Source organism: Brassica napus, chromosome C9 (genome assembly GCF_020379485.1).
Source record: "Brassica napus cultivar Da-Ae chromosome C9, Da-Ae, whole genome shotgun sequence".
Classification (NCBI taxonomy): Eukaryota; Viridiplantae; Streptophyta; class Magnoliopsida; order Brassicales; family Brassicaceae; genus Brassica; species Brassica napus.
In genome coordinates this window covers 32,681,461-32,707,824 of record NC_063452.1, presented here as the reverse complement: position 1 = coordinate 32,707,824, position 26,364 = coordinate 32,681,461, and the positions used below count along the sequence as shown (strand labels likewise).

The 26,364-nt window shown below is 46.8% G+C and overlaps 1 protein-coding gene across 1 annotated transcript; it reads right to left on the bottom strand.

Annotated features, from left to right (window-relative positions):
- Positions 1-2,093: 2,093 nt before the first annotated feature.
- LOC125593191 lies at positions 2,094-3,246 on the bottom strand. Its single transcript, XM_048769450.1, has 2 exons — positions 2,934-3,246; positions 2,094-2,862 (listed from the first exon to the last, which is right to left on the bottom strand). Exon 2 carries the CDS (start codon positions 2,857-2,859, stop codon positions 2,290-2,292), a length of 570 nt encoding a protein of 189 aa, XP_048625407.1. The 5' UTR covers positions 2,860-2,862; positions 2,934-3,246; the 3' UTR covers positions 2,094-2,289.
- Positions 3,247-26,364: the final 23,118 nt, after the last annotated feature.

Below are 26,364 nucleotides of genomic sequence, written 5' to 3'. Positions count from 1 at the left end.
GCAAAGTTCTCGGCGCAAGGCTAGCCGCAAAAATCCTCGCTGGCAAGCTCTCGAAGGTCACTAGCATAAAAGACCTCATCCTGGATTCCGGCCTCCCTCCCAGGACTGATAAAGAGTCTCCCGAGAGGGACGCACGCGCAAATCAGTCTGGCGAGAAACGCGGAAGAAGGCAGGATGACCTTGGAGACGATAGTACCCACCGGAGGATAAACATGATCATTGGAGAATCGCAATTCTACCGTGACTCTGTTTCATCCATCAAGGACTACGAAAGAAAGGCAGAAACAAGTTCTAACTGGATGACTCGGTCCCTGACCGACAACGCTCCAAGCGATACGATTGTTTTTGAGGAGGAGGAAACCGTCGGACTCGATAAACCTCACTGCGACCCGCTGGTCATCGACTTGGTGATTCGAGACCTCGAAGTGGGAAGAATCCTCATCGACACAGGCAGCACGGTCAACGTCATTTTCCGCGACACTCTCCGGAGAATGAACATCGTACTCGGGGAAATCATCCCAGAACCAAAACCACTGACCGGTTTTTCGGGCACAACATCAATGACCCTCGGATCGATCAAACTTCCGGTCATGGTAAGGGAAGTCACGAAAATCGTTGACTTCGCCGTAGTCGATAACCCGACCATCTATAATGTTATGATGGGAACCCCATGGATCAACGCAATGAAGGCGGTACCATCGACTTACCACCTTAGCATCAAGTTCCCAACACCAAACGGAACAGTAGTGATCTGGGGATGCCAGAAACAATCTAGGCTCTGCTTTTGGCCGAGCATAAGCTTCGACAAACTCAGAACACCCCTGCGGTTAGCCCGAAGCGAGTCAGGAAAACTCAGAGTACTCCCGAAGGTTCCACAAAGAGCGATTCGGAATCACTCGCCCAGGCAATGGCTCCGGACAGCAACGCGATCCCGGAGTCCATCGCCCTACCAGCGGAAACCCTGACTCACGAAACGGCCGCCAATTTAACTAAAGCCTCAACGGCCGAAGTAACAGAAAAAGCCATATCCAACGAGTAGGAACGCCCGCAACAACAAAGCAGAACTACGAGATGGCTTGATCCTCGAAAGAGGTACGTAGGCAGCTTGTCCTATTGACAAGTTCAGCTATCCCCCTCTCCAAAAAGGGGGGGGGAGTGGGTACGTATACTCGTATACTCCCACAAAGTTCGGAATATCTACACATGTACTCGATATTTTCAAAACTTTTCCAATAAAACTCATTTTATTTCGGTCTCCCGATTCACTTGCAATAAGCCATAACAATCGGAGATTGACCAGGGAAACACCCAAAACAAGGGTCTCCAAACACGCATACCTTTCAAGCAGTCCTTGGATGGGAACTAACTTAAACAACAATCACTGCGTATCAATGGTCAAGCAAGACCAAATACATCTTCTCTAAAAACGAAGATCATAACTTTCTCACTACAAAGGATATACCTTTCGGAAAAAGCGAGACGTCGTAAATATTTTCGAGAGATATTATCCAAACACACGGTCCGTCCGCGACTCTAAAAATTGCCCGTCGATTGGCCCCAACGGACAAACCCAAAAAGTTCTCAAAAAAGAACTCGTAGTCTAACCTTTCGTAAAAGTAAAGGTTCTCTTACATCCGACGAGGATACCATAGCGCGCTATACAAGAAATCCGAAATTTTGGTCAGCACTCCAGACGGTCTCTGGAGAGTGCTCGGTTTGTTCCATACAAGTCTTATAAGCCGGCGCCAAGTCGCGGACTTTAAATCGGAAAGAACCAGGTGGAAATCGCCCACAGGCAAAACGAGAGCCGATCAGTCGTCGCACAGCCTTAGAGCCGAAAGTAAACCTAGGTCTTGCCCTAAACCCAGTCCTACTGGTCCACTAACATCTCAAGACATGATACGAGATCTTAAAAATATATCCCATCGTCTATATCTAATACGCTAATGAAACTTCGCGAAACTCCTAAACGTTTCCGAACGCCCTCGTTCATTAAGAGCAAACGAACAAGATGATAAACTAAGAGTTAAGATACGAAGTGACTACTCGTATCTTTCCCTCACACTTGGCAGAAGTATAAACTAAACCGCACAGAATGTCAATCATTCATCATATATATAGAAGCCGCAAAAAAAACGGCTAGGACCCAAAGCCACCAAACGGCCGGTCCCAAACACATAGTTCACATAGCCTCGCAAGGACATAACACACATAAATCAAATACGGCCACACTCAGCCTAGATACATTAAACCTCGAAATAAAACTAAGGGAAATAATTCCAACAATCCTCAAAGCTCGAAGTCGAGGAACCTGGACATGGAGATCCCGAACGAGCTCACGGGCAGATCCACCTCTCCGTCCGCGACTCCGGCTCCTTCATCACCGACACCGGTTTCCGCTTCCGCCGTGTCCTCCGAGACCTCGATGGAATCCCAAAGCTGTCGGACCCTTCCTTCGATCGGAGGAACCAAAGATTCGGCATGGGCACACCCGTTCATAAGACCCGACATCTCAGCGACCTCGGCAGGAAAAGAGAAGTTCTCGTTCTGCGACTTGTAGAGGGTAGCAACTGATCCACGACACTCGCGAAAATCGCCCACGAATTCTTGAGCATCTTTAAAGCTCTCGAATTCGGTGGCAAACAAAGCAGCACTCCGCCTCATTTCGGTGACAATCGCTCTCATTCCTCTCCTCTCCGCACGGACAAGGGCCCGAGAATGGAGCTCAGCCTGTCTCCGGCTCTGTTCTTCGACCTCCTTCCGAAACCGAAAGAGTTCTCTTTCAGCCTCCTCGGCTTTGAAGTGAGAGATACGCGACTCCCGGAAACTTCCGTCGAGCGCCGCATTGAACACCCTCATCCCCTGCACGAACTTAAGATCGGAAAGGGAAACAAAAAAAAAAAATAATTTAGATCAAAGTTCAAAGGATAAACCTCGTTGATTAAGCTGGAGCCTTCGGCGACTACTTTCCTCCTCGGCTCTTCGTCCAGCGACTTATGAGTAGTAAAACCGGGAGGGAGGTCGGCAAAAAAGTCGATAGGAAGGGGAACCTCGCTGGTTCCACTCCTTGCCCTGGGGAGAAACTAGGGTTCCATTCTGGCAGCGGAAGGTTTCCCAAGACATTCTCGGAGGCAACTCCCTTGCCTTTCCGAGACCTGATTCTCTGCCTCTGAGCGGGCAAGACATCAATGACCGGTTCTACGTCATACGGAATGTCCAGAGGCTGAGAGATGGCTCGAGATAGATGGAGCTCCACCGCGCTTCAAATCCGTTCGACGGTGAAGGAATTCCAGAAGAACGGCCTGCTGCGGAGAAGATCGCGCTTGGCAAAAAGATCGGCAGGAGTCGACGGAAGGATCCTGTTCACTGCAAGATAATAAAAAACTCATCTTCGCATGTCTTCAAGGTATCAAAACGAAAAATATAGCTATTCATATTACCACGGGTGAAGTTCCACTCCCGACGGAATAAGTGGAGGTAGCTCTCCTTGACAGACTCCCCATCTATCCGGACAAAGAAAAAGCGCTCGAACCATGCCTTAGGATGTGAAGTGTGCCCCTGAATTATAGCCATACCCTTCTTTGGCACCATCCCTCGGAGTCGCCAGGGTTAAGATCCATTCCTAGCTCGTAACTCGAGATCAACATGCTGAGCCAATGCTGCAAGGCCGGAACGCTTAGCTGGCTGATCGAAAGCCCAAAGTGGCGAAGCGCGCGGACGATGGTACCAGGGATCGGAAACAACATATGGTAATACACCAGGAAGGCCTTGTCGCAAGTAAAGAAACCTTCTGGATGGTTCTTCGCACTCTCGTGGCCACTCGGGATCCGAAATACGACTCCACTTGGGATCTGGTAAAAGTCCCTGAGAGTAGTGAGGTAGTGGGCCTCACGGGCCTCTTAGGAATCGGAATGTCTTGCGAAGGCGGAGGCGAGCCGCAAAGAGCTTTGTAGTACGCATCCTTTGCTTCTTCCTCAACTTCAAACTCTTCTTTCGGGGCGATCACCTCATTGGCAGAAGAGTCACCCAAAGATGAGTGTGAGGAAGAATTCCTCTTTGAAATCCTTTTCTTGAAGACATTTTCTTTGAACAAAGAGAGATCTTGGAGAAAAAATTTCTATCTTGGAGGAATCTTTTCTTCAGGGAAGAAGTGAGTAAAGAATTTGAAAAACTTACTTCCCTTACTTATACAATTTTTTTTTCTTTTTTACTATTCACCTTAGATCTTTCGACAAACGATTACGTCTAAATTCCACCTAGAACAGACCATACCGCAAGCTAGGACCTAACACCCAGGTCCACGGATCCTAGCTAGCTGGGGGGCTAACTGTTGGGGTCAAAATTGGTCACGACGGAATCGATGTCCAAAAGTCCTCAGAAAAAACCGAATCTCGGTCAAAACTTCAAAAGCTGACAAAACGAACAGCCGAAACGGATCGCCCGGCGAGCTCGGCCATGACACAAGCCAGATCGCCCGGCGAGCTCGGCCATGACACAAGCCAGCTCGCCCGGCGACACGGCCGTGGTGCCGGTCCAGCCGCCGGCGAGTTCGGCTGTAACACAGGCCAGCTCGCCCGGCGAGCACAGCCGTGTTGCCGGTCGAGTCGCCGGCGAGCTCAGCCGTGACACGGGCCACCTCGCCCAGCAAGCACGGCCGTGTTTCCTGTCGGCTAGCTGGCGAGCTCGATCGTGCCACGGATCAGCTCGCCCGGCGAGGACGGCCAATTCTCCAATGACTATTCCGAACCTGGTCCCATCCCATAACCATGCATCTTCGTCCGAAGTTTCCGTAACTCAGTCTTCAGTTCTGTGGATACGACACCAATGTTCCGTCTAAAAAACATCGTCGAAAGTATTCTGGAAATTGGGAAGGTTATGTCTCTCGAACTGTTTCCTATTCTTCGTAGTAGAGCAGGTTACGGTTAACTTAACACCAACTGCGTCAGCTATGCGAAAAAACAGGGTTCCGTTGGAAGAACCATGCCTATACCAAAGGCTACTTCGCGAGTAAAATCGTAAAAACACTTAAGTCTCGATACGGCACAAAGAGGGTCCGAATTGCGGACAACGGCCCATCTTTGGTCCCAAAAGAGTTGAACCCAAAGACTGGTATGACGGTTTATCTCGTCCGCGGGGAGTGATAAATGTCAAATTTCCGAAGATAATCACAAGGAAGAAGGAAATATGGAAAAGCCCGTTTCACGGCAAATCCGGCCCGAGAAGAGATAAACCGACCTAAGGAGGAGTATACAAGGAGGACCTAGGACGAAGAGAAAAAGGAGCATTCTAAGGGCAAACTTAATACTTAGAGCAATTTAGGCCTTTTTCCGTTTTTATTATCGAGCTGCGACTCGACTAGGTTAGAACTTAGGTGGTTAGACTTGCGTACATACCGACAGCTCTTGTGGCCTTGGATCTTACCTGTTGTTCACGCTCAAACGCGAATTCGGAAATAAGACCTCTTTGTTCTCTTTTCGCTCTTTTACGATTTATTACTTTCGAATCTTTCATATTGATTGTGTTGTGTGTGGCCGAGCAGATAAATAGGACCTTCAGGGAAGGCTAGGGTAACTTGGCTTTCCTCGGATTAGCAAAACTCGACAGTGTGAATTTCGGTTCCCACAACTTTCTTCATACACGGCATCCGCTACAGAGTCCCTCTCATGACTCTTTGCACCATCTACGGGTTTCAGAACACAAATCTTCAGCACGCCGCTGAGCGTAGCTTCCCTGGGAGATCAAAATTCTGGGGCATATAGCTTATGGCATCTTCGACTCAGGCTTGGCCCTTCAGACGGACATCCGTCACCCGACTCTGCTATACTTCATGAAGGTCCTTGCCAACACCCTGTTGTGCAAGATGGAACCTAGCAAGGTTCGGGTGCAGGAGCTCACATTGGTCTACTATGCGGTGAGGATTCTGGTTCACATGGAGGACATTGAGGAGCCGGACGACGACACATGGCCCAACCTCGGAGCCCTCTTCGCTGAGCACCTCGTCAATCTCAAGAGTAAGCCATTCCAAACATCGGGAACGAAGAAGGAGACGGTCCGGAGTCTGTTTATTCCGATCTTCAGCACACTTCAAGGGCGCATATGGATGCAGCACACCTCACGAGCGTACACTAGCTAAAGGACAACCACTACCGGAGCTTCAGGGATGAGGGCGGCACACACTTGGTAAGGCTACCCCATCGTGCACTCATGGACTTCTCAGCAGGCCTTGCCAGCATCCAGTTTCACCCTAACCCGCTCTTCCTATGTACTCCATCAACCATGCCGCGCCGCTACACCGTGCAGCGAGCTGGAGGACCTCATCACGAGCAGCCAGTGGCAGCGCTTGCGCCATTCCCGCCTATGCTAGACCTGTCTACACGCCCTGAGGGAGATTTCCAGCGCGTTGTAGTTTATGCTCTCACCGCCATCTGGGCTAGAGTATCGAGATGTCGTTGTTCGAGCAGGGCGAGTGTGTGGGCCAGATCACCGTCAGCTGCAGGACCATCACGCCAGCGCCGAGGCGACTCCGAGGATTCCTCCGACGAGACCACTAATGAGGATTAGTCCTCATGTGTCTATCCCTATTTTTGAGGTAAAAAACGGTTATCTCGAAATCAACGTCTCAAAGTTGCTTTTCTGTACGAAAGCTTTCTCAACACACTCTCGACAAAAGTTCTCGAAGCGAAAAGAATTGACAGAAATGGATCTCAGAATCGGACGAGCAGTCCAACTCCCCAAATGGGCGAGTTGGACCAATCACACCGTCCAACTCGCCCATTTGGTGAGATGGACCGATCACACCATCCAACTCGCCCATTTGGCGAGTTGGATCAATCACACCGTCCAACTCGCCCATTTGGCGAGTTGAACCGATCACACCGTCCAACTCGCCCATTTGGCTAGTTGGACCAACTCCTATTGCAGTGGACTGGACCTCATGCCTTTCACCGAGCTTTGACAGATCAATCCCTCGTTTCGTATCGATCGGAGTTACCATTGGAGGTTTACAATAAGAACCATGAAGACTCGTTTTCCCGAATAAAGTTCATAGCTCTCGTATAAACGACGACGGTTAACTTAACACCACACTTGTCTAACTATACGAGAAGTGTGAACTTCCTCGGCAAATCGACGTCGCACCAAGAAACGTTCTTTGAAAGTAATCGTAAAAACGCTTGTCGGAAAACGGCCCAAAGAGGCCTAGAATGTGGCTACGGGCCCACTTACGATTTCATAACGAAATCGAGCCCAACGATGCTACGACAGCCTATCTTTACTTGTAGAAGAAGATAAATCTCACGAAATCGGAAGATAAATATCAAGTTTCCAAGATAATGATGAAGATCGAAAAGAAAAGGTATGTTTCTTCGAAGCAGTAAACTCGACACAGGGGCAAAAAAGGAAGCGGAAACCGACTTAGAAGGAATATATAAGGGGAGCTAAAGCCAAAGACGCGAGGGAGGAGAGACCTAGAAAGAACCTCGGCTAGCTTAGGAAAACTTAGAATTTAGGCGGCTAGATTTTGACTTAGATTCTTGTAACCTTGTTCTTTTATCAGTTAATAATACGCCACTGTCTCACTCACTTCCAATATTCTGTTATCTTTGTCTCTTTTGTTCTTCGTGTGTTTTCGCAGATAATCCGGGACCTCTAGAGAATTAGGGTTTTCCTAACTTTCCATATTTTACGGAAAATCGACAGTGCGGATTTTGGTTCCCACACCTATCTACTAATGTTTTCTTTTTCTATCGTACTATTTGGATTACTTTTCGAATTTATTCTATTATGCTATGACTGGAGTTTATCTATTACTGATCTTGCATGTGTTTGGAATGTCTAACAGAGCTAACTTCACTGACTGAAACTCATATTGAGATGAGTTGGACCTTTCCACACGTTATACCAAGCACAAAAGTTTTCTGTCTCTGTGCCATCGATCGACGAAGAGGTGCTTACGTCGATAAACAAATGGGTGCTATTGTCGATCGACAAAGATTTACTCATGTCGATCGACATTCGAGACAAAAGGGTACGCACATTCTTTTCTCTTGTCTAACATCTAACTTAGTACTTATGATTTATTCTCTAACCAATCTTAGACTGGATATCACTGGGGACAGTGAAGTTTAAGTTTGGGGGAGGTATTTACTGATACTAGTTTGTTATATGATTTCTATTTAAAAAATGTTTCCAAAGAAAAAAAATGTTTTATCGAGTCAAGAAGGGGATAATGAACTTCTTCAAAGTTTTCACTTGTCATCTAACGACTCTATAACGCCACTCTTACACTAACTGGCTGCAGAAAGCACTATAGATACTAAAGTGGATTAACATATCAACTATGACAACACTTTCTGAGAATGTTTGAAGAAACCAATGCTGACCTCGAACCTAATTGATCTCAACTCTCCTTGTCTTGGGGCTTGCTATACATTGAATCGGATTCCTCTTTCAGGCATTCAAAAAAAAAGATTGAAATGATTTCCTGCGGTTTAGAGAGATAGGAGTGTCTCCTTCGACACCATTATTCTTCTCTAATGGAATGATCACACATCGTTGGAAGCGAGGGGTAGGTACATTACCGATGACCTCACTATTCGCCTACACTTTGCCAATGTAAGAAAATTGAAAAGAAGATGAATAAGATGCACTGCATCAGCATCATTTTTCATTGGATTTGAGATAAAAGGATTCAGAGAAGAGAGATATAGGGAGAAAAGAAACCTAGAATAAGACTACGTGTCTACTCAGATACCTGCTTGGGTAAGAGTCCATGTGTCCTTTGATCGATACTCCCAAGATTTAGCCTACACTTTTATTTATGCAAGAAATAAGGTTAGTAGAGGATAATGTCAGATAAGATATGTTCAGTTGTTGGCTAGGTGAATTTGGTTGCTATACTAGGATAATGTATGATGTGTTTCTAAAGTTAGGATTTCATTGATGCGATTAGCAACATTATAAAAGTGATGATTCTTAGTTTTAACTCTGTGAATCCTGGCTGTTTTCAAACCTCTCTAAGATAGACTGATCTAGTATGTTTTGCATGAGGACAAGCAAATGAGTAATTCTGGGGGAGTTGATAGACCATGGATTTTACCCTTTATAACCATTGTATATATGTGTTTTAAGGTATTTTTATTACGATATAGAGTCTATTTGAGTAATTACAGGTTCAAGTACTTACTTGAGGAATATGATTGTGGGAACCAAAATTCACACAGTCGATTTTCCATAAAATAAGGAAAGATAGAAACCCTAAATTTCCCAGAAGTCCCGGATTATCTGTATAAACCACCAAAAACGAAAGAGACAAAGATAACATAATATCGGAAGTAAATTGCACGGCGGCGTATTATTGATTGACAAAAGAACGAGATTACAAGATTTTCGTGAGACAAGACGGACAGAGTTTCGCTAGCTAGGTTAATCTTAGAACAAGAATGAAAAGAGTCTAAGTAAAATCGAGCCGCCTAAATTCTAAGTTTGCCTAAGCTAGCATAGTTTTTCTAGGTCTCCAATAAATCTTCCTCTTTCGCCTCTGGCTTTGGCTCCTCTTATATATCCTCTAAGTTCGGTTCCCCCTTCCTTTTTCGTCTTTGGTTGAGTTTATCACTTCGCGGAAACTTTCCATTTTTCTTTGACCTTTGTGTTTATCTTCGGAAACTTCACATTTATCCTCCGAACTTGATATTTATCTTCTTCTGGGTAATAAATGATAAACTGTCGTAACGATTGGGCTTGATTCCGCATAAAATCGTAAGTGGGCTCTTTGTCGCATTTTGGACTTTTTCGGGTCGTTTTCTGATTTAAGCGTTTTTACGATTTCATAAAAAGAGTGCTTTCAAAACGACGTCGATTAAAAAGAACATTCAAATTCCTCGTATAGGCAATTCTAGGTGTTTAGCTAACTGTTATCGCCCTATACGGACTTCCGGAAACACGTTATCCGATGATGGAAAAACAGGTGCTCATAGTCGTAATGTCAGCGCGAAAGCTAAGGCCGTATTTCCAGTCCCAAACAGTCGTAGTGCTCACATCATTCCCAATGCGGACGATCCTGCATAGCCCCAGTCAATCCAGAAGGTTAGCAAAATGGGCAATCGAGCTGAGCGAGTACAACATCGAGTACCGAGCAAAAGCTTGCGCAAAATTGCAAGTACTCGCCGACTTCTTAGTAGAACTCCCTACAGGGTGCACGACTAACCAAGAGCCCGATTTGACCTGGGCCCTCCATGTCGACGGATCCGCTTCCAAACAAGGCTCCGAAATCGGGATCAGGCTCACATCGCCGACTGGGGAAGTGTTGGAACAATCATTCCGACTAGTATTCCACGCCTCAAACAATGAAGCCGAGTATGAAGCCCTAATCGCAGGCTTACAATTGGCTTGTGGCCTAAAGATATGCAACATTCACGCTCATTGTGATTCCCAACTTGTGGCTAGCCAATACAGCGGGGAATACGAAGCAAGGGACGAGAGAATGGATACTTACTTAAAATTTGTTCAACACTTGGCTAAAAGTTTCGATCAATTCGCTCTCACCCGGATTCCCCGGGTCGAAAACGCACAGGCCTACGCCCTAGCCGCCTTGGCATCTAGTTCAGATCTAGGTCTGAGCAGAGTATTCCCCGTGGAGTTCATAGAGCATTCTAGCATCGGGCCACCTGTCATTGTACACCTAATCGATTCACCCAACGGCGACCCTGAGGAAGTCGATGTCTAGGCAACGTAGGATCCAGAGCAGTCCGAATATGGATTCAACCAACATTGGACAGAAACGATCCTCGCGTATATCACCGACGGAAAACTCCCAGCGGAAAAATGGGCAGCCCGAAAGATTAAGACCCAATCCGCGCGATACGTCTTGGTCGACGGAGAACTCTACAAATGGAGATTTTCCGGGCCACTCATGACCTGCGTGGAAGAAGAGAAATCAAGAAGGATAATGGAAGAAGTTCACTCCGGATCATGCGGAAACCATTCTGGCGGAAGATCCCTCGCAGTCAAAATCAAACGCCACGGACACTACTGGCCAACGATGATCAAGGATTGCGAGAACTTAGCGCGAAAATGTGAAAAATGCCAGAAGCATGCTCCTACTATCCATCAGCCGGCAGAAGTTCTCTCGTCAATCTCGGCACCATATCCGTTCATGCGATGATCGATGGACCTAGTCGGACCCATGCACATATCAAAGCAAAAACAATTCCTGTTAGTTTTGACGGATTTCTTCTCGAAATGGGTCGAGGCTGATTCGTACGCAACATCAAAGACGACCAAGTTGAAAGCTTCGTGTGGAGAAACATCGTCTACAGCCGTATCCCGTACGAAATCGTAACGGACAACATATCCCAATTTATTTCAACCAGATTCGAGGCCTTCTGCGAAAAATGGAAGATACGACAGACCAAATCGAGTCCTCTATACCCACAATGCAACGGCCAAGCCGAAACAATTAACAAGATCATCCTCCATGGGCTTAAGAAAAGATTGGATGCCAAAAAGGGTAGATGGGCCGAAGAACTCGAAGGAGTCTTATGGTCACATCGCACGACTCCGAGGCACGCAACGGGAGAGACTCTGTTCTCTCTCGTTTATGGAAGCGAATGTATGATCCCAGCGGAAGTCGAATTTCCCGGATTACCCAGAAGATTACTTCCAGAATGAGAAGATTCAAAAAATCTAATGTTGCTGGACGAGCTCGATCAAATCAACAAACGACGGGACCAAGCCCTTATACGAATTCAAAACTATCAACAGGCGGCTGCAAAGTACTACAACACCAACGTACGCAGCCATAAATTCAAAGAAGGCGACGTAGTCTTACGGAACTTTTTCCAAAACACCGCCGAACGGAATGACGGAAAACTCGGAACCAATTGGGAAGGACCTTACAAAATCATAAAAGTAGTCCGACCAGGCACGTACGAAATCGCTAATATGCAGGGCGTAAAAGTTCCGAGAACTTGGAACGCAATGCACCTCAAGAAATACTACCACTAAGTAACACTTCGCACTGAACCACAAGACGGATTGATCCCTGAAGAGGGTACGTATGCAATTCTTCATACGACGAGCTCAGCTGTCCCCCCTCATTAAAAAGGGCGGGGGGGGGGGGGGAATAGGTACATATTGTTGGGGTCGAAAACGGTTGAGACGAAGTTAACGTCCAAATCCCCGAAAAGAAAACGTAGAAACCTTCTTCGACAAATACTTTTTTGAAATAGATTCTTCTTTACAAAAAGATTTGCGGAGGAAACGCGAGTCTTCGGACAAGAGCTCGAAAAGGATCGCTACGCAGCGACCGAAAACGTGCTCCGCTCGGTCGCTACGTAGCAACCGAGTTCGAGCCAAGGCTCGGTCGCTACGTAGCGACCGAACGTCCATTCCCCTCGGTCGCTACGTAGCGACCGAGCTCGAGTCGAAGTAGCGACCGAGCTCTTCCGAAACGTCGATACGACATTAGTCCATGCATTCTCGTCTACCCTTCGATGCTATCTCCTGAAGACCGTAGCGAATCCATTTTACGATTCCCTGCCATTCTAAGTTATCGATCAAACTTTACCGTAAAAACCGCGAAAAGTTTGTTCTTTATCGAAAGAAGCCGTAATAAACTCTTCGAGTCGGAAGACGGCCCAAAGGGACCTAAGACATAACTCGAGGCCCAACTTACGATTTCTTTACCAACAGCCCGTAGGCCGCAGGACGGTTTACGCTTGGTTCGCGAGGAAAGATAAATGTCAAGTTTCCGCGGATAAATACGAAATTTTGAAGATAATTACGAAGATCGAAAAAATGGAATATCTCCATTTTTATACTATGGCGGCTTAAGGGCAGAAGGGGAAAAGCATTAACCGACCTTATAGCCAGTATATAAGGAGTCCTAGGCGAGAGGCATGGGGGAGGACTTTTTCAGAGCAAACTTAGCACTTAGAGCGATTTTAGGCAATTTTCCGTTTTTGTTATTCGAGCTGCGACTCAATTAGGTTTTTGCCGTCTTAGGGTTTTAGAGCTAGGAATCTCGCCGACAGCTCTCGTAGCCCAGGCATTTACCTTGTTGTAAACGCTCAAACGCAGATTCGGAATAAGAACTATCTTGCTCTCTTTTTTGATTTTTTATTTCATTACTGTTCTCGTTTCGTGTTCTGATTGCTTGGCGTGTGGTATTAGCAGATATCCGGGACTTCTGGGAAATTAGGGTTTTCCTAGTTTCCTTATTTAAACGGAAATCGACAGTGCGAATTTTGGTTCCCACAGTTTGGCGCTAGAGAGAGGGGAGGGGGGTACTGATCAATCTAACCCGCAAAAGCCACTCAATGATCAGGAACGATATGCAAGACTCAACGTGCGCGAACGTCATCTCGTTCAAGGAGAAGCAACGGTCGATCAAGCCAAACCTCGAAACGATCTCCTTGTTATCGAACTGACGATCCGAGATATCGACGTCGCATGGGTGCTAATCGACACCGGAAGTTTGGCCGATATCATCTTCAAAGATACTCTCGAGAAAATGGGGATCGATCAATCCGAAATCATGAAATACCCTAGCCCACTACTGGGATTTCGGGAGAAACAACCATGGCCTACGGGTCGATTAATCTCGCAGTCAAAGCCGGAACCGTGAAAAGAGTCACAGAGTTTCTAGTCGTTGACCGTCCCGCATCTTACAACGTTATCATGGGAACGCCTTGGTTGAACACCATGCGTGCCATCCCATCAATGTACCATCTTTGCCTAAAGTTTCCAACCCCTAACGGAGTCGAGGTAATATTGGGAAACCCAAGAGTATCACGGGTGTGTTACGCCGCAGAACAAAAACGAAAAAACCAGACCTCGAGACCACTCCAAGAAAAACAGAGAAAAAGGTCTCCGAAGTCAAGATTCGGCTGAACTCTTCTGGCAGTCTCGTAACTTCACGGCCCTAGAGGAAAAATACGAACCAAATTGCGAACCAGTGGTCACAGTCTGTCTCAACGAAACATCTCCGGAACGATGCGTCGAGATCGGAGCCATTCTCCGCGAGCCATTGAGGACAGAGCTCATAACATGTCTAAAAAAGAACCTCAATACTTTCGCATGGGCCGCGGAAGATATGCCAGGGATTGACATTAACATAACGTGGCACGAATTAAATATCGATCCATCTTTCAAACCCGTCAAACAAAAAAGGCGGAAGCTAGGACCTGAACGGTCTTCCGCGGTCAACGACGAGGTCGAAAAAATTGCTTAAAGTCGGGTCAATAACGGAACTGAGGTATCCAGACTGGCTCGCTAACCCTGTAGTAGTCAGACAAGGCCTGTCCAAAAGATAGTTTCCCCCTGCCACACATCGATCGATTAGTAGAAGCAACGGCGGGAAACGAACTTCTGTCTTTCATGGACGCCTTCTCAGGTTGCAACCAAATTATGATGAACCCTGACGATCGCGAGAAGACTGCGTTCATCACCGATCGTGTGCTACAAGGTAATGCCCTTCGGCCTCAAAAACGCTGGCGCAACTTACCAATGACTCGTGAACCGTATGTTCTCTAAACAACTCAGTAAAACGATGGAGGTTTATATCGACGACGTGCTCGTCAAATCCCTCCAAGCAAAGGATCACGTATCACATCTCGAGGAATGTTTCGCGCAGTTAAATTCCCATAACATGAAGCTCAACCCGACTAAATGCAGGTTTGTCGTGGCATCAGGGGAATTCCTCGGCTACCTAGTCACATTCCGCGGCATCGAAGCTAATCCAAAACAGATCAACACACTGATCGAGATGCTTAGCCAAAGAATAAGCGGGAAGTCCAAAGGCTGACCGGTAGAGTCGCGGCACTTAACCGGTTTATCGATCAACAGACAAGTGCCTGCCTTTCTATGATGTCTTACGGGGAAATAAAAAATTTGAATGGTCGGAAGAAAGCAAAAACGCTTTCCAACAGCTGAAGCGGTATTTAGCTTCCCCTCCAGTCCTCGCAAAACCCGTGGAGGAGGAGCCTTTGTTCTTGTACATCGCTGTATCAGCAACAGCTGTGAGCGGCGTGCTGATCAGGGAAGAACGCGGCGAACAGAAACCTATTTTATAAATAAACAAAACCTTGCTGGATGCCGAATCTAGGTACCCGCTAATGGAAAAATTAGCATGCGCGGTCGTAACATCGGCCCGAAAATTAAGACCGTATTTCCAATCCCACACGATCGTCGTCCTCACGACTTTTCCCCTACGAACGATTCTGCATAGCCCGAGTCAATTGGGCCGGTTGGCCAAATGGGCGGTGGAACTGAGCGAGTACGATATCGAGTACCGACCGAGAACAAGCGCAAAGTCACAAGTGCTTGCGGACTTCTTCGTCGAATTACCGACAGCGACCATAACCAACGAGGAACCAAATTCCATTTGGCTCCTTCACGTCGACGGATCCTCGTCCAAGCTGGGTTCAGGCATCGAAATTCGTCTCACATCTCCGACAGGCGAGATCTTAGAGCAATCATTCAGGCTGGAATTCCACGCCTCAAACAACGAAGCCGAATACGAAGCACTCGTCGCAGGACTGCGTTTGCCTCACGGCTTGAAAATACAAAACATCCACGCTTAGTGCGATTCCCAGTTAGTGGCAAGTCAGTTCAGCGGAGAGTATGAAGCCAAGGACGAACGGATGGACGCGTACCTCAAACTGGTCCAAAAACTAGCTCAAAAGTTTGACTGTTTTGCCCGTACGCGAATTCCCCGTTCAGAAAAAGTCCAGGCAGATGCTCTCGCGGCCTTAGCATCAAGTTCTGACCCAGGACTTAAAAGGGTAATTCCAGTCGAGTTCATCGAACATCCGACCATCAGACCACCAATCGTCGTCAACCTCATAGAAGGCCAAAATGACGAAGAATAAGTTACGATACAACCGCAATCAGAGCAATCTGATTACGGCTGCGATACCCCATGGCTGCAGACAATTCGAAACTACATTATCAACGGACACCTGCCCATCGAGAAATGGGCAGCCCGCAAAGTCCAAACACAGGCCGCGCGTTACGTAACAGTAGACGGCGAAATTTACAAATGGAGATTCTCCGGAACACTCATGACGTGCCTTGAAGGTGAAAAAGCGAGAAAAGTGATGGAAGAAGTACATTCCGCGTCCTGCGGCAATAATTCCGGCGGAAGATCACTGGCAGTGAAAATCAAGCGCCATGGATACTACTGGCCAATGATGATCGGAGATTGCGAGAAGTTCGCACGATAATGCGAAAAATGCCAGAGGCATGCTCCAACCATCCGACAACCAGCCGAAGTTCTCTCCTCCATCACATCGCCCTATCCTTTTATGCGCTCGGCCATGGACATCGTCGGTCCCCTTCATAATTCAAAGCAAAAGCTTTTCCTTTTAGTCCTCACCGATTTCTTTTCAAAATGGGTAGAGGCAGATTCGTACGCAAGGATAAAAGATGTTCAAGTCGAAAGTTTCATATGGAGAAACATCATCTGTAGGCATGGAGTTCCTTACGAAATCGTAACCGATAACGGATCTCAGTTTATCTCGACCCGGTTCGAGGCTTTCTGTGAAAAATGGAAGATACGGCTTAACAAATCAACGCCCCGGTACCCGCAGTGTAACAGACAAGCTGAAACAATAAATAAAACCATTCTCGACGGACTGAAGAAACGCTTAGGCCAAAAGAGGCAGGTGGGCCGACGAACTCGAGGGAGTCCTCTGGTCCCACCGTACCACCCCGAGGCGAGCAACAGGAGAAACCCCTTTCGCTCTGGTGTACGGAACGGAATGCATGATTCCCGCAGAAGTAGAGTTCCCCGGTGTTCGAAGAAGATTACTTCCCGAACGAGAGGAGCTCAACAGTGCAATGCTCCTCGACGATCTCGAGCTCATTAACGAGCGCCGAGATCGAGCGCTCATCCGAATCCAAAATTACCAACACGCAGCCGCAAAGTACTACAATTCCAACGTACGGAATCGCCGATTCAATCAGGGAGATCTAGTCCTTCGCAAAGTCTTCCAAAACAACGCTGAACGAAACGCGGGAAAACTCGGAGCAAACTGGGAAGGACCCTATAAAATCGAAAAAGTCTTCCGACCGGGCTCCTACGAAATAGCCAACATGCAAGGCATAACAATTCCAAGGACCTGGAACGCGATGCATCTCAAAAAATACTATCACTAAACAAACCAACTCACAATGACCGAACTACAAGACGGCTTGATCTCCATAAGGAGTACGTAGGCAGTTTGTCGAAAGGCAAATTCAGCTGTCCCCCCTCATTAAAAAGGGGGGGGGGAGTGGATACGTATACTCGTATACTCTCAAACTCGAAAACATCCGACCGCGCCTTCGATGTTTCCGACATATCTTAACCAAGCAAATTATCTTTTATCCACAAAACATTTTCGATATTCGAAAATAAATCAGCCTTTAGTAAGAAGTAGCCTTTGGCATCGCGAGACGTTACGATAGATGCCTCGAGGGTTACTTCTTCCGAACGACGAAAACGGACACTCCGTCAAAAAATGATGAACATTTAAACACATATCTTGCGAAAAAACTCTAAACGACGGCATCTGCCGCCAAGTTCAGTGCTGATCACATCGAACTCTTGAACGTCCTAAACAGACATAGCCATCTTACGAAGATGACTCTCGTACATCCGACACAAGGATAATAGCGCTATAAAAGAAACCCAAAATTTTGGTCCAGCACTTCCGGGTGGCTTAAAAATTGTCTCCGGAGAGATGCTCGATTCATATCTAACAAGTCATATAAGCCGAGAACCCATCGCGGACTTTAAAACGGTACGAATCAGGTTAAAATCACAAGAGATAAATCGATAGCCGGCTAGTCACCGCATAAAATCTTTAAACCGAAAGTAAACCTAGGTCTTGCCCTAAACCCAGCGCACTGGTCTCTAACATCCTAAGGCATGATATCCAAAAGATATGAGATCCCAAAACCATGCCTCTATGTTTATATTTGACATCTCCAGATATCCCGCGAAGTCGATATCTCGCGGAAAAAATCTCGAAACAGATCTCGAACAAAACATTTCACATCGAAGAAGGATATGAGACGACAACTCATCACCCTTCTTCCACGCCATACGTAAGCTTATGACAAATGTAACTCGATCATCTTGTGATAAAAAAAGCCGCAGAGCGGCAGGGATTCAAAGCCACATACGGCCAGTCCCGAAACACGAAATGAGGCCATTTAAGGCCAAAACGTCAAACATAAAAAAAATCTCCCACAAGAGATCTAACCAAAGTCATCCTCAGAGCTCACGCTCCCTCTTCACCCGTCACTTCATTCACACCTGGAGCCACATCACGTCCGCCTTCTCCGAGCACCGGATGTTTCCCCTCCGGGCCTTCTGAACACGTCGGTAGAAAGCACGCGGATTTCAGGTCAGATAGGATGAGATCGAAATCTCCATCCACGATTGCCAAATCTCCCTTGCAGCCAGACAGTCGGGCCTCTTCGGCCTCTAAGGTCAGAGGAGTCTCGCTTTGGAACGACTGAACCATGGCCATCCCGCCCTCAATCGTCGCCAAGGCTAAATCCCTGTTCCGGATGCATTCGAGAGAGCCCAGAAAGGCGTAAATCTTCGACAAGCGAGCTTGAAACTCAGAACGAAGAGCGTCCTTGGCCTCTCAAATCCCGCGGCTCGCTAATCCTACATAGCCCTCGATCTGACGCTGAAGACGACGCACATCCGAAGATTTGGCCTTCCTGGCTTTCTTCTCCTTAAGCAATGAACTCGCCGTCTTCCCGAGATCCCTCTGGAGCTCCCCTATCGCGACCTCAAGTTTCGACACTTTCACAGAGTGAGAATCCTTGACAGCCGTCAGCATGGCCTCGGTTTCAGACCATCTACCCTGCAGCTCCAACAACTCCCCGGCAAGACGACTGGTCTCAGAACCGCACTCTCTGATCATCCCGTCGATCAACAACATGAACTACGAAACGAGAAGAAAGTTAGGGATTCTTTGTCTTTTAGAGAAATATGTAGCAATCAAGAAAGTAAGTGAGCAACAAACCTTTCCGCGAAGCCCCGACGCTATGCTCGAGTCTCCTTGCTGCGAAGATTCCCCGTCACCACCATTGGTAAACTTCCTCTTCTGGCCCTTAGGCTGAGCAACCAGAACAACACTAGGAGCGTGCAGCGCTAGAACGAACTCCTTCCTGGCCGGAGGAGGAGGCATAGAGTCAGCAGCTCTCTCCTTATCTTCGACGAGAATCGGAGTCGTGGACGATCCAGTAGGTAAAGCCAAAGCATCCGGAATGACCGAGCCTGCGAGAGTTCCCGTATCTCGCGGAGTTACGCCCTCGGTCCCATGACCCGGAGCAACGGCCAGTGCAGAAGAGGATGGTAACTCGGCGCCGGCTCGAACCTATTCTTTCTCGGCTTGGCGACGAACTAATTTCTCTCGAAAGGAGAGATGGTCGGCAACGCAAGCCGGCGCTTCGACCAGAGAAGTCGGAATCGGCGCCGGAGAAGTGGCCTCGCCCATCTCCACATCAGTACTTCGCTTGTCACCATGGGAAGAAGACATGTTAAAAACAAGAGATTTGAAGCTAGAGAGGTTTTGGAGGATTGAAGAAAGGAAGGTGTGGAGCAAATGAATGACAAGAGCTCACTACTTATAAAAGTATGGGCTCGGAATTTTATATTTCTTAATAAACACTTTATCTTGAATTTTCTTCCGTGGAGTTTGAAATAAACTTCGTTCAATACGCCTAGCTTCGCCAAAATCGTCAAACCGCCCGCTAGAGTCTCGACTCTAACGAGCTGGGGGCTAACTGTTAGGGTCGAAAACGGTTGCGACGAAGTTAACGTCCAAATCCCCGAAAAAAAAACGTAGAAACCTTCTTCGACAAATACTATTTCGAAATAGATTCTTCTTTACGAAAAGCTTTCCAGAGGAAACGCAAGTCATCAGACAAGAGCTCGAAAAGGATCGCTACGCAGCGACCGAACACGTGCTCCGCTCGGTCGCTACGTCGCGACCGAGTTTGAGCCAAGGCTCGGTCGCTACGTAGCGACCGAACGTCCATTTCGCTCGGTCGCTACGTAGCGACCGAGCTCGAGTCAAAACTCGGTCGCTACGTAGCGACCGAGCTCGAGCAGGAGCTCAGTCGCTACGTAGCGACCAAGCTCTTCCGAAATGTCGATACGACATTAGTCCATGCATTCTCGTCTACCCTTCGATGCTATCTCCCGAAGACCGTAGCGAACCCATTTCACGATTCCCCGCCATTCTAAGTTATCGATCAAACTTTACCGTAAAAACCGCGGAAAGTTCGTTCTTTATCGAAAGAAGCCGTAATAAACGCTTCGAGTCGGAAGATGGCCCAAAGGGACCTAAGACATGACTTGAGGCCCAACTTACAATTTCTTAACCAACAGCCCGTAAGCCGCATGACGGTTTACGCTTGGTTCACGAGGAAAGATAAATGTTAAGTTTCCGCGGATAAATACAAAATTTTGAAGATAATTACGAAGATCGGAAAAAATGGAATATCTCCATTTTTATGCTATGGCGGCTTAAGGGCAGAAGGGGAAAAGCGTAAACCGACATTGGAGCCAGTATATAAGGAGTCCTAGGCGAGAGGCATGGAGGAGGACTTTTTCAGAGCAAACTTAGCACTTAGAGCGATTTTAGGCAATTTTTCGTTTTTGTTATTCGAGCTGCGACTCAATTAGGTTTTTGCCGTCTTAGGGTTTTAGAACTAGGAATCTCGCCGACAGCTGTCATAGCCCAGGAATTTACCTTGTTGTAAACGCTTAAACGCAGATTCAGAATAAGAACTATCTTGCTCTCTTTTTCAATTTCTTATTTTATTATTGTTCTCGTTTCGTGTTCTGATTGCTTGGCGTGTGGTATTAGCAGATATCCGGGACCTCTGGAAAATTAGGGGTTTCCTAGTTTCCTTATTTAAACGGAAATTGACAGTGCGAATTTCGGTTCCCACACATATACGTACACTCGTATACTCCCAAAAAGAAATATCCGGTCCAAGACTCGATATTTTTGAAACTTCCTTTTAACACAGCGGAAAACATCCTAAAAACCCGAATGTTATCAGAACACTCTATCACACGAAAGAACACTTTCCAGGTCGAGCAAAGTTTTACTTACGTAAAAGATGGGCTTTTGCTTGCTGCGTTCTTCTCGGATGAGGACGCCGCTCACGGCTGTAACTTGTACGGCAATGTACAGGAACAATGGTTCTCATTCTACGGGTTTTGCGAGTACCGGGGGTTTGGCTAAGTAGTGTTTCAGCTGTTGGAAAGCTTTTTCCCACTCTTCGGTCAACCCGAATTTTTTATTCCTCTTCAAGGTGTCGTAGAAAGATAAACAATTATCTATTGATCTCGAGATAAAGCGGTTGAGCGCTGCAACTCTCCCAGTTAATCTCTGTACCTCTCGCTTCGTTCTTGGGGATGCAATCTCGATTAGCGCGGTGATCTGTTTAGGGTTGGCCTCGATTCTGCGGAAGGTAACGAGGTATCCCAGGAATTCTCCTGACGCTACTGCGAACCGACACTTAGCGGGGATAAGTTTCATATTGTGCAGGTTTAACCTTTCGAAGTACTCTTCGAGGTGAGTAATATGATCCCGCTCTCCGAGGGATTTCAGGAGCATGTCATCAATGTACACCTCCATTGTTTCTCAGAGTTGTTCGGAGAACATCCGGTTGACAAGTCGTTTATAAGTTGCGCCTGCATTCTTAAGACTGAACGTCGTCATCCTGTAGCAGTAAGTGTCGCGGTCAGTAATGAATGCGGCTTTCTCTTGATCATCAGGGTTCATCATGATTTGATTATACCCGGAGAATGCGTCCATAAAGGATAAGAGTTTGGTCCCTGCCGTTGCTTTGACCAACTGACCGATATGTGGCATGGGAAGCTATCCTTCGGACTTTCCGTTTTTCTTTTTGACAACGACTGGGTTAGCGAGCCAGTCGGGATACCTCACCTCTGTTATGGATCTGACTTTGAGGAGTTTTTCGACCTCGTCGTTAACCGAACCTGCGCGTTCGGGTCCCAACTTTCATCTCTTTTGGTTGACAGGTTTGAAAGTTGGGTTACCGTTTAGCTCGTGACATGTGACCTTGATGTCAATCCGCGGCATGTCCTCTGCGGCCCATGCGAACGTATGCAAGTTCTTTTTCAGTGAGCTATGAGCTTGATTTTTAGAGACTCACTTAGGTTCGCGCCGATTTCCACTCAGTGATCTGGGAATGCTTCGTCTAAGCATACCGAGATTACGGGCTTGCTGGTCGGCTCGCGTTTTGCTTCCAAAGCTTCGGCTACTCGTGATTGCCAAAAGAGTTCAGTTTTTTCTTGTTCTAGGGCGTTGTCAATGACAGACGATTTCTTTTTCTTTTGAGGCGGACACTCGGCCGATAGGTTTTTTCGTTTCAATTCCGCAGCAAAGCAAACTCGCGAGATTCTCCGATCTCCCTAGATGGTCTCGGTCCCACGAGGGGTTTGGAATTTGAGGCACATGTGGTATGTTGAGGGGATTCCTCGCATGGAATTCAGCCACAGAGTTCCTACGATCGCGTTATACGATGTGGGTCTATCGATGACCTAGAACTCCAAGATTTTTGTCACGCTGCTGTCTTTAAACGAGGGGTTGATTGTCCCGAGAGTCATGGTAGCTTCCCCCGAGAGTCCTACTTTCGAATTTGGATCTTCCGCGATTTCGGATGGAACGATTTCCATTCTTTCGAGGGTGTTTTTGAAGATGATATCGGCCGAGCTTCCGGTGGTGATAGACTATGGATTTGACCCATTTTCATCCATAGTTTATAGGTGTTTTTACTAATAATTATTATATTATAGAGTCTATTTATTATATTTATAAGATCAGGAGTGTTTTGGAGATAAGTGATGATTTTGGAGGATTTTGGAGATATTTGGAGCAAGCACCCGAGATGACCATCGAGCTCGACATCGGTCGATATTGGAGAGGAATAATCGATCGATACTCACATCTGTGTATCGATTGACAGCGAAGCGCGCAGAAAACCCGTTTGGTCACAGCCGACTTGAAGCCCAAGTCTTCACCATTTTACAAGATTACCTCTGACGAGTTTTACCCTATAAACTTTGCCGCCATGTTAGAGACAGGGTGTGGTTTTCTTGTTTTATTATTTTCACAGCAAGGTTTTTAGGATTTTGAAAGATTGGAGAAAAGATCCAAAGTTATCATTTGTGATTGGAACTCTGTTGGGGTCAAAATCGGTCACGACGGAATCGATGTCCGAAAGTCCTCAGAAAAACCGAATCTCGGTCAAATCAAAAGCCGAGAAAACGAACAGCCGAAATTGATCGCCCGGCAAGCTCGGCCGCGACATGAGCCAGCTCGTCCGGCGAGCACGGCCGTGACACGGGCCAGCTCGCCCGGCGAGCACGGCCAATTTTCCATGGACCATTCCGAACCCGGTCCCATCCCATAACATGCATCTTCGTCCGATGTTTCCGTAACTCAGTCTTCTGGTCCGTGGATACGACACCAATGTTCCGTCTAAAAACATCGTCAAAAGTATTCAGGAAGTTGGGAAGGTTATGTCTCTCGAACAGTTTCCTATTCTTCGTAGTAGAGCAGGTTACGGTTAACTTAACACCAACTGCCTCGGCTATGCGAAGAAATAGGGTTCCGTTGGAAGAACCATGCCTATACCAACGGCTACTTCGCGAGTAAAATCGTAAAAACGCTTAAGTCTCGATACGGCCCAAAGAGGGTCCGAATTGCGGACAACAGCCCATCTTTGGTCCCAAAAGACTTGAACCCAAAGACTGGTATGACGGTTTATCTCGTCCGCGGAGAGAGATAAATGTCAAATTTCCGAAGATAATCACAAAGAAGAAAGAAATATGGAAAAGCCCGCTTCACGACAAATCCGGCCCGAGAAGAGATAAACCAACCTAAGGAGGAGTATATAAGGAGGACCTAGGACGAAGAGAAAAAGGGGCATTCTAAGAGCAAACTTAATACTTAGAGCAATTTAGGCTTTTCTCCGTTTTTAATATCGAACTGCGACTCGACTGGGTTAGAACTTAGGTGGCTAGACTAGCGAACATACCGACAGCCCTTGTGGCCTAGGATCTTACCTGTTGTTCACTGTTGGGGTCAAAATCGGTCACGGCGGAATCAATGTCTGAAAGTCCGTAAATATCGGCATTAAGGTTTTTACGAAAAATAAATCTTAGAAAAAGATTTATTTTTACGAAGAATCTTGCGGAGGAAACACATTCACGAAAAATCGGAGATAGACTCGAACAAGGTTGCCGCGTAGCAACCAGCGCAAAAGCTGGTCGCTACGTAGCGACCAAGCACGTACACGGCTCGGTCGCTAACCGAGCTCTCGCCGAAGATCGGTCGCTACGTAGTGTTGGGGTCGAAAACGGTTACGACGAAGTTAACGTCCAAATCCCCGAAGAAGCAAAACGTAGAAAAATTCTTCGACAAATACTTTTTCGAAATAGATTCTTCTTTACGAAAAGCTTTGTGGTAGAAACGCGAGTCATCGAACAAGAGCTCCAAAAGGATCGTTACGTAGCGACCAAACACGTGCTCTGCTTGGTCGCTACGTAGCGACCGAGTTCGAGCCAAAGCTCAGTCACTACGTAGCAACCAAACTTCCATTCCACAAAACGCTTGATCAAAACAATGTCTGAAAACACGAAAGACAAAATCGGAGTTCGCAACAATGCTGGTAAGACAACCCCAGCCGCCACTGCGCTTATGGCCAAAAAAAAAACCTAGCTGTGACTTTTCGCCAACAGGAAGTGCTACAAGACGAGCTTGCGATTTCTCTGTCTAAACATAAAGGAAAATGTTAAATTTTATCAAATCCCGTAAGTTTGGCTCATTTCCGAGCTAAAGAAGTTTCAATACGTAAGGGTTTTACCAAAACACGTTTTCTGAAAACTTTTCGGAAGGTAAAACTTGTTCTCCCAAAAACCGCAGAAAACCCCTAGGTTAATCGCGGAAAAAGGAAGCGCAGGAAATCGATTACACAGCTCGGTCGCTACGAAGCGATCGAGATCTAGCCAAGCTCGGTCGCTACGTAGCGACCGAGCACGCACAAGGCTCGGTCGCTACGTAGCGACCTAGCATGCACACGGCTCGGTCGCTACGTAGCGACCGAGCACGCACACGGCTCGGTCGCTACGTAGCGACCGAGCACGAACACGGCTCGGTCTCTACGTAGCGACCGAGCACGCACACAGCTCGGTCGCTACGTAGCGACCGAGCTCAAGCCAACTTTCCACTCGCTAGGTAGCAACCTGCAAGGCCTCGGAAAGGTCCTCCTTTGCGTTCTCGTTTGAATCCTCATCGAAACGCTTTTCGTTTTGTCTCAATCGGAGTTTCCGTTGAGATTTTACGACGAAAACAAGTAGGACTCTTCTTGGCTTGCTTCCACTCGCTACGTAGCGACCTGTCAGACCTTCACTCGCTACATAGCGAACTGTCAGGCCTCAGAAAGGTCCTCCTTTGCGTTCTCGTTTGAATCCTCATCGAAACGCTTTTCGTTTCGTCTCAATCGAAGTTTCCGTCGAGATTTTACGACGAAAACAAGAAGGACTCTTCTTAGCTTGCTTCCACTCGCTATGTAGCGACCTGTCAGACCTTCACTCGCTACATAGCGACCTATCAGGCCTCAGAAAGTTCCTCCCTTAGGTTCTCTTTTGAATCCTCATCGAAACGCTTTTCGTTTCGTCTCAATCAGAGTTTCCGTTGAGATTTTACGACGAAAACAAGTAGAACTCTTCTTAGCTTGCTTCCACTCGCTATGTAGCGACCTGTCAGACCTTCACTCGCTACATAGCGACCTGTCAGGCCTTAGAAAGGTCCTCCTTTAGGTTCTCTTTTGAATCCTCATCGAAACGCTTTTTGTTTCGTCTCAATCGGAGTTTCCATTGAGATTTTACGACAAAAACAAGTAAGACTCGTCTAAACTCCTTCGCTTGCTCCTACTCGCCCTTACCTCCATCTTTGTGTTCTCCTTCAAATTTCGATCGAAACGTCTCTTGTTTTGTCTTGATTGGAGTTACCATTGAAACTTTACGATAAAAAAAAACCCGCAAAGACTTGTTTTCTCGCTTGGATTCAGATTAATCGTATAAAACGGCAACCGTTAACTTAGTTAACTTAACACCTTAGCCGCCTCTAAGGAGAAGACTTGTTTTCTCGCTTGAACCTTTTTATAAAAATTGACGTCGTATCTAAGGAGAAGATAACAGCCAAGTTCGGAAGATAAATGTCAAGTTTAAAGGATAAAGACCAATATTGAAAATGGCGAACATACACGAGAAGAGGAAGGGGAAATAAGCAAGCAAAACTGAGAAGAGACAAAACT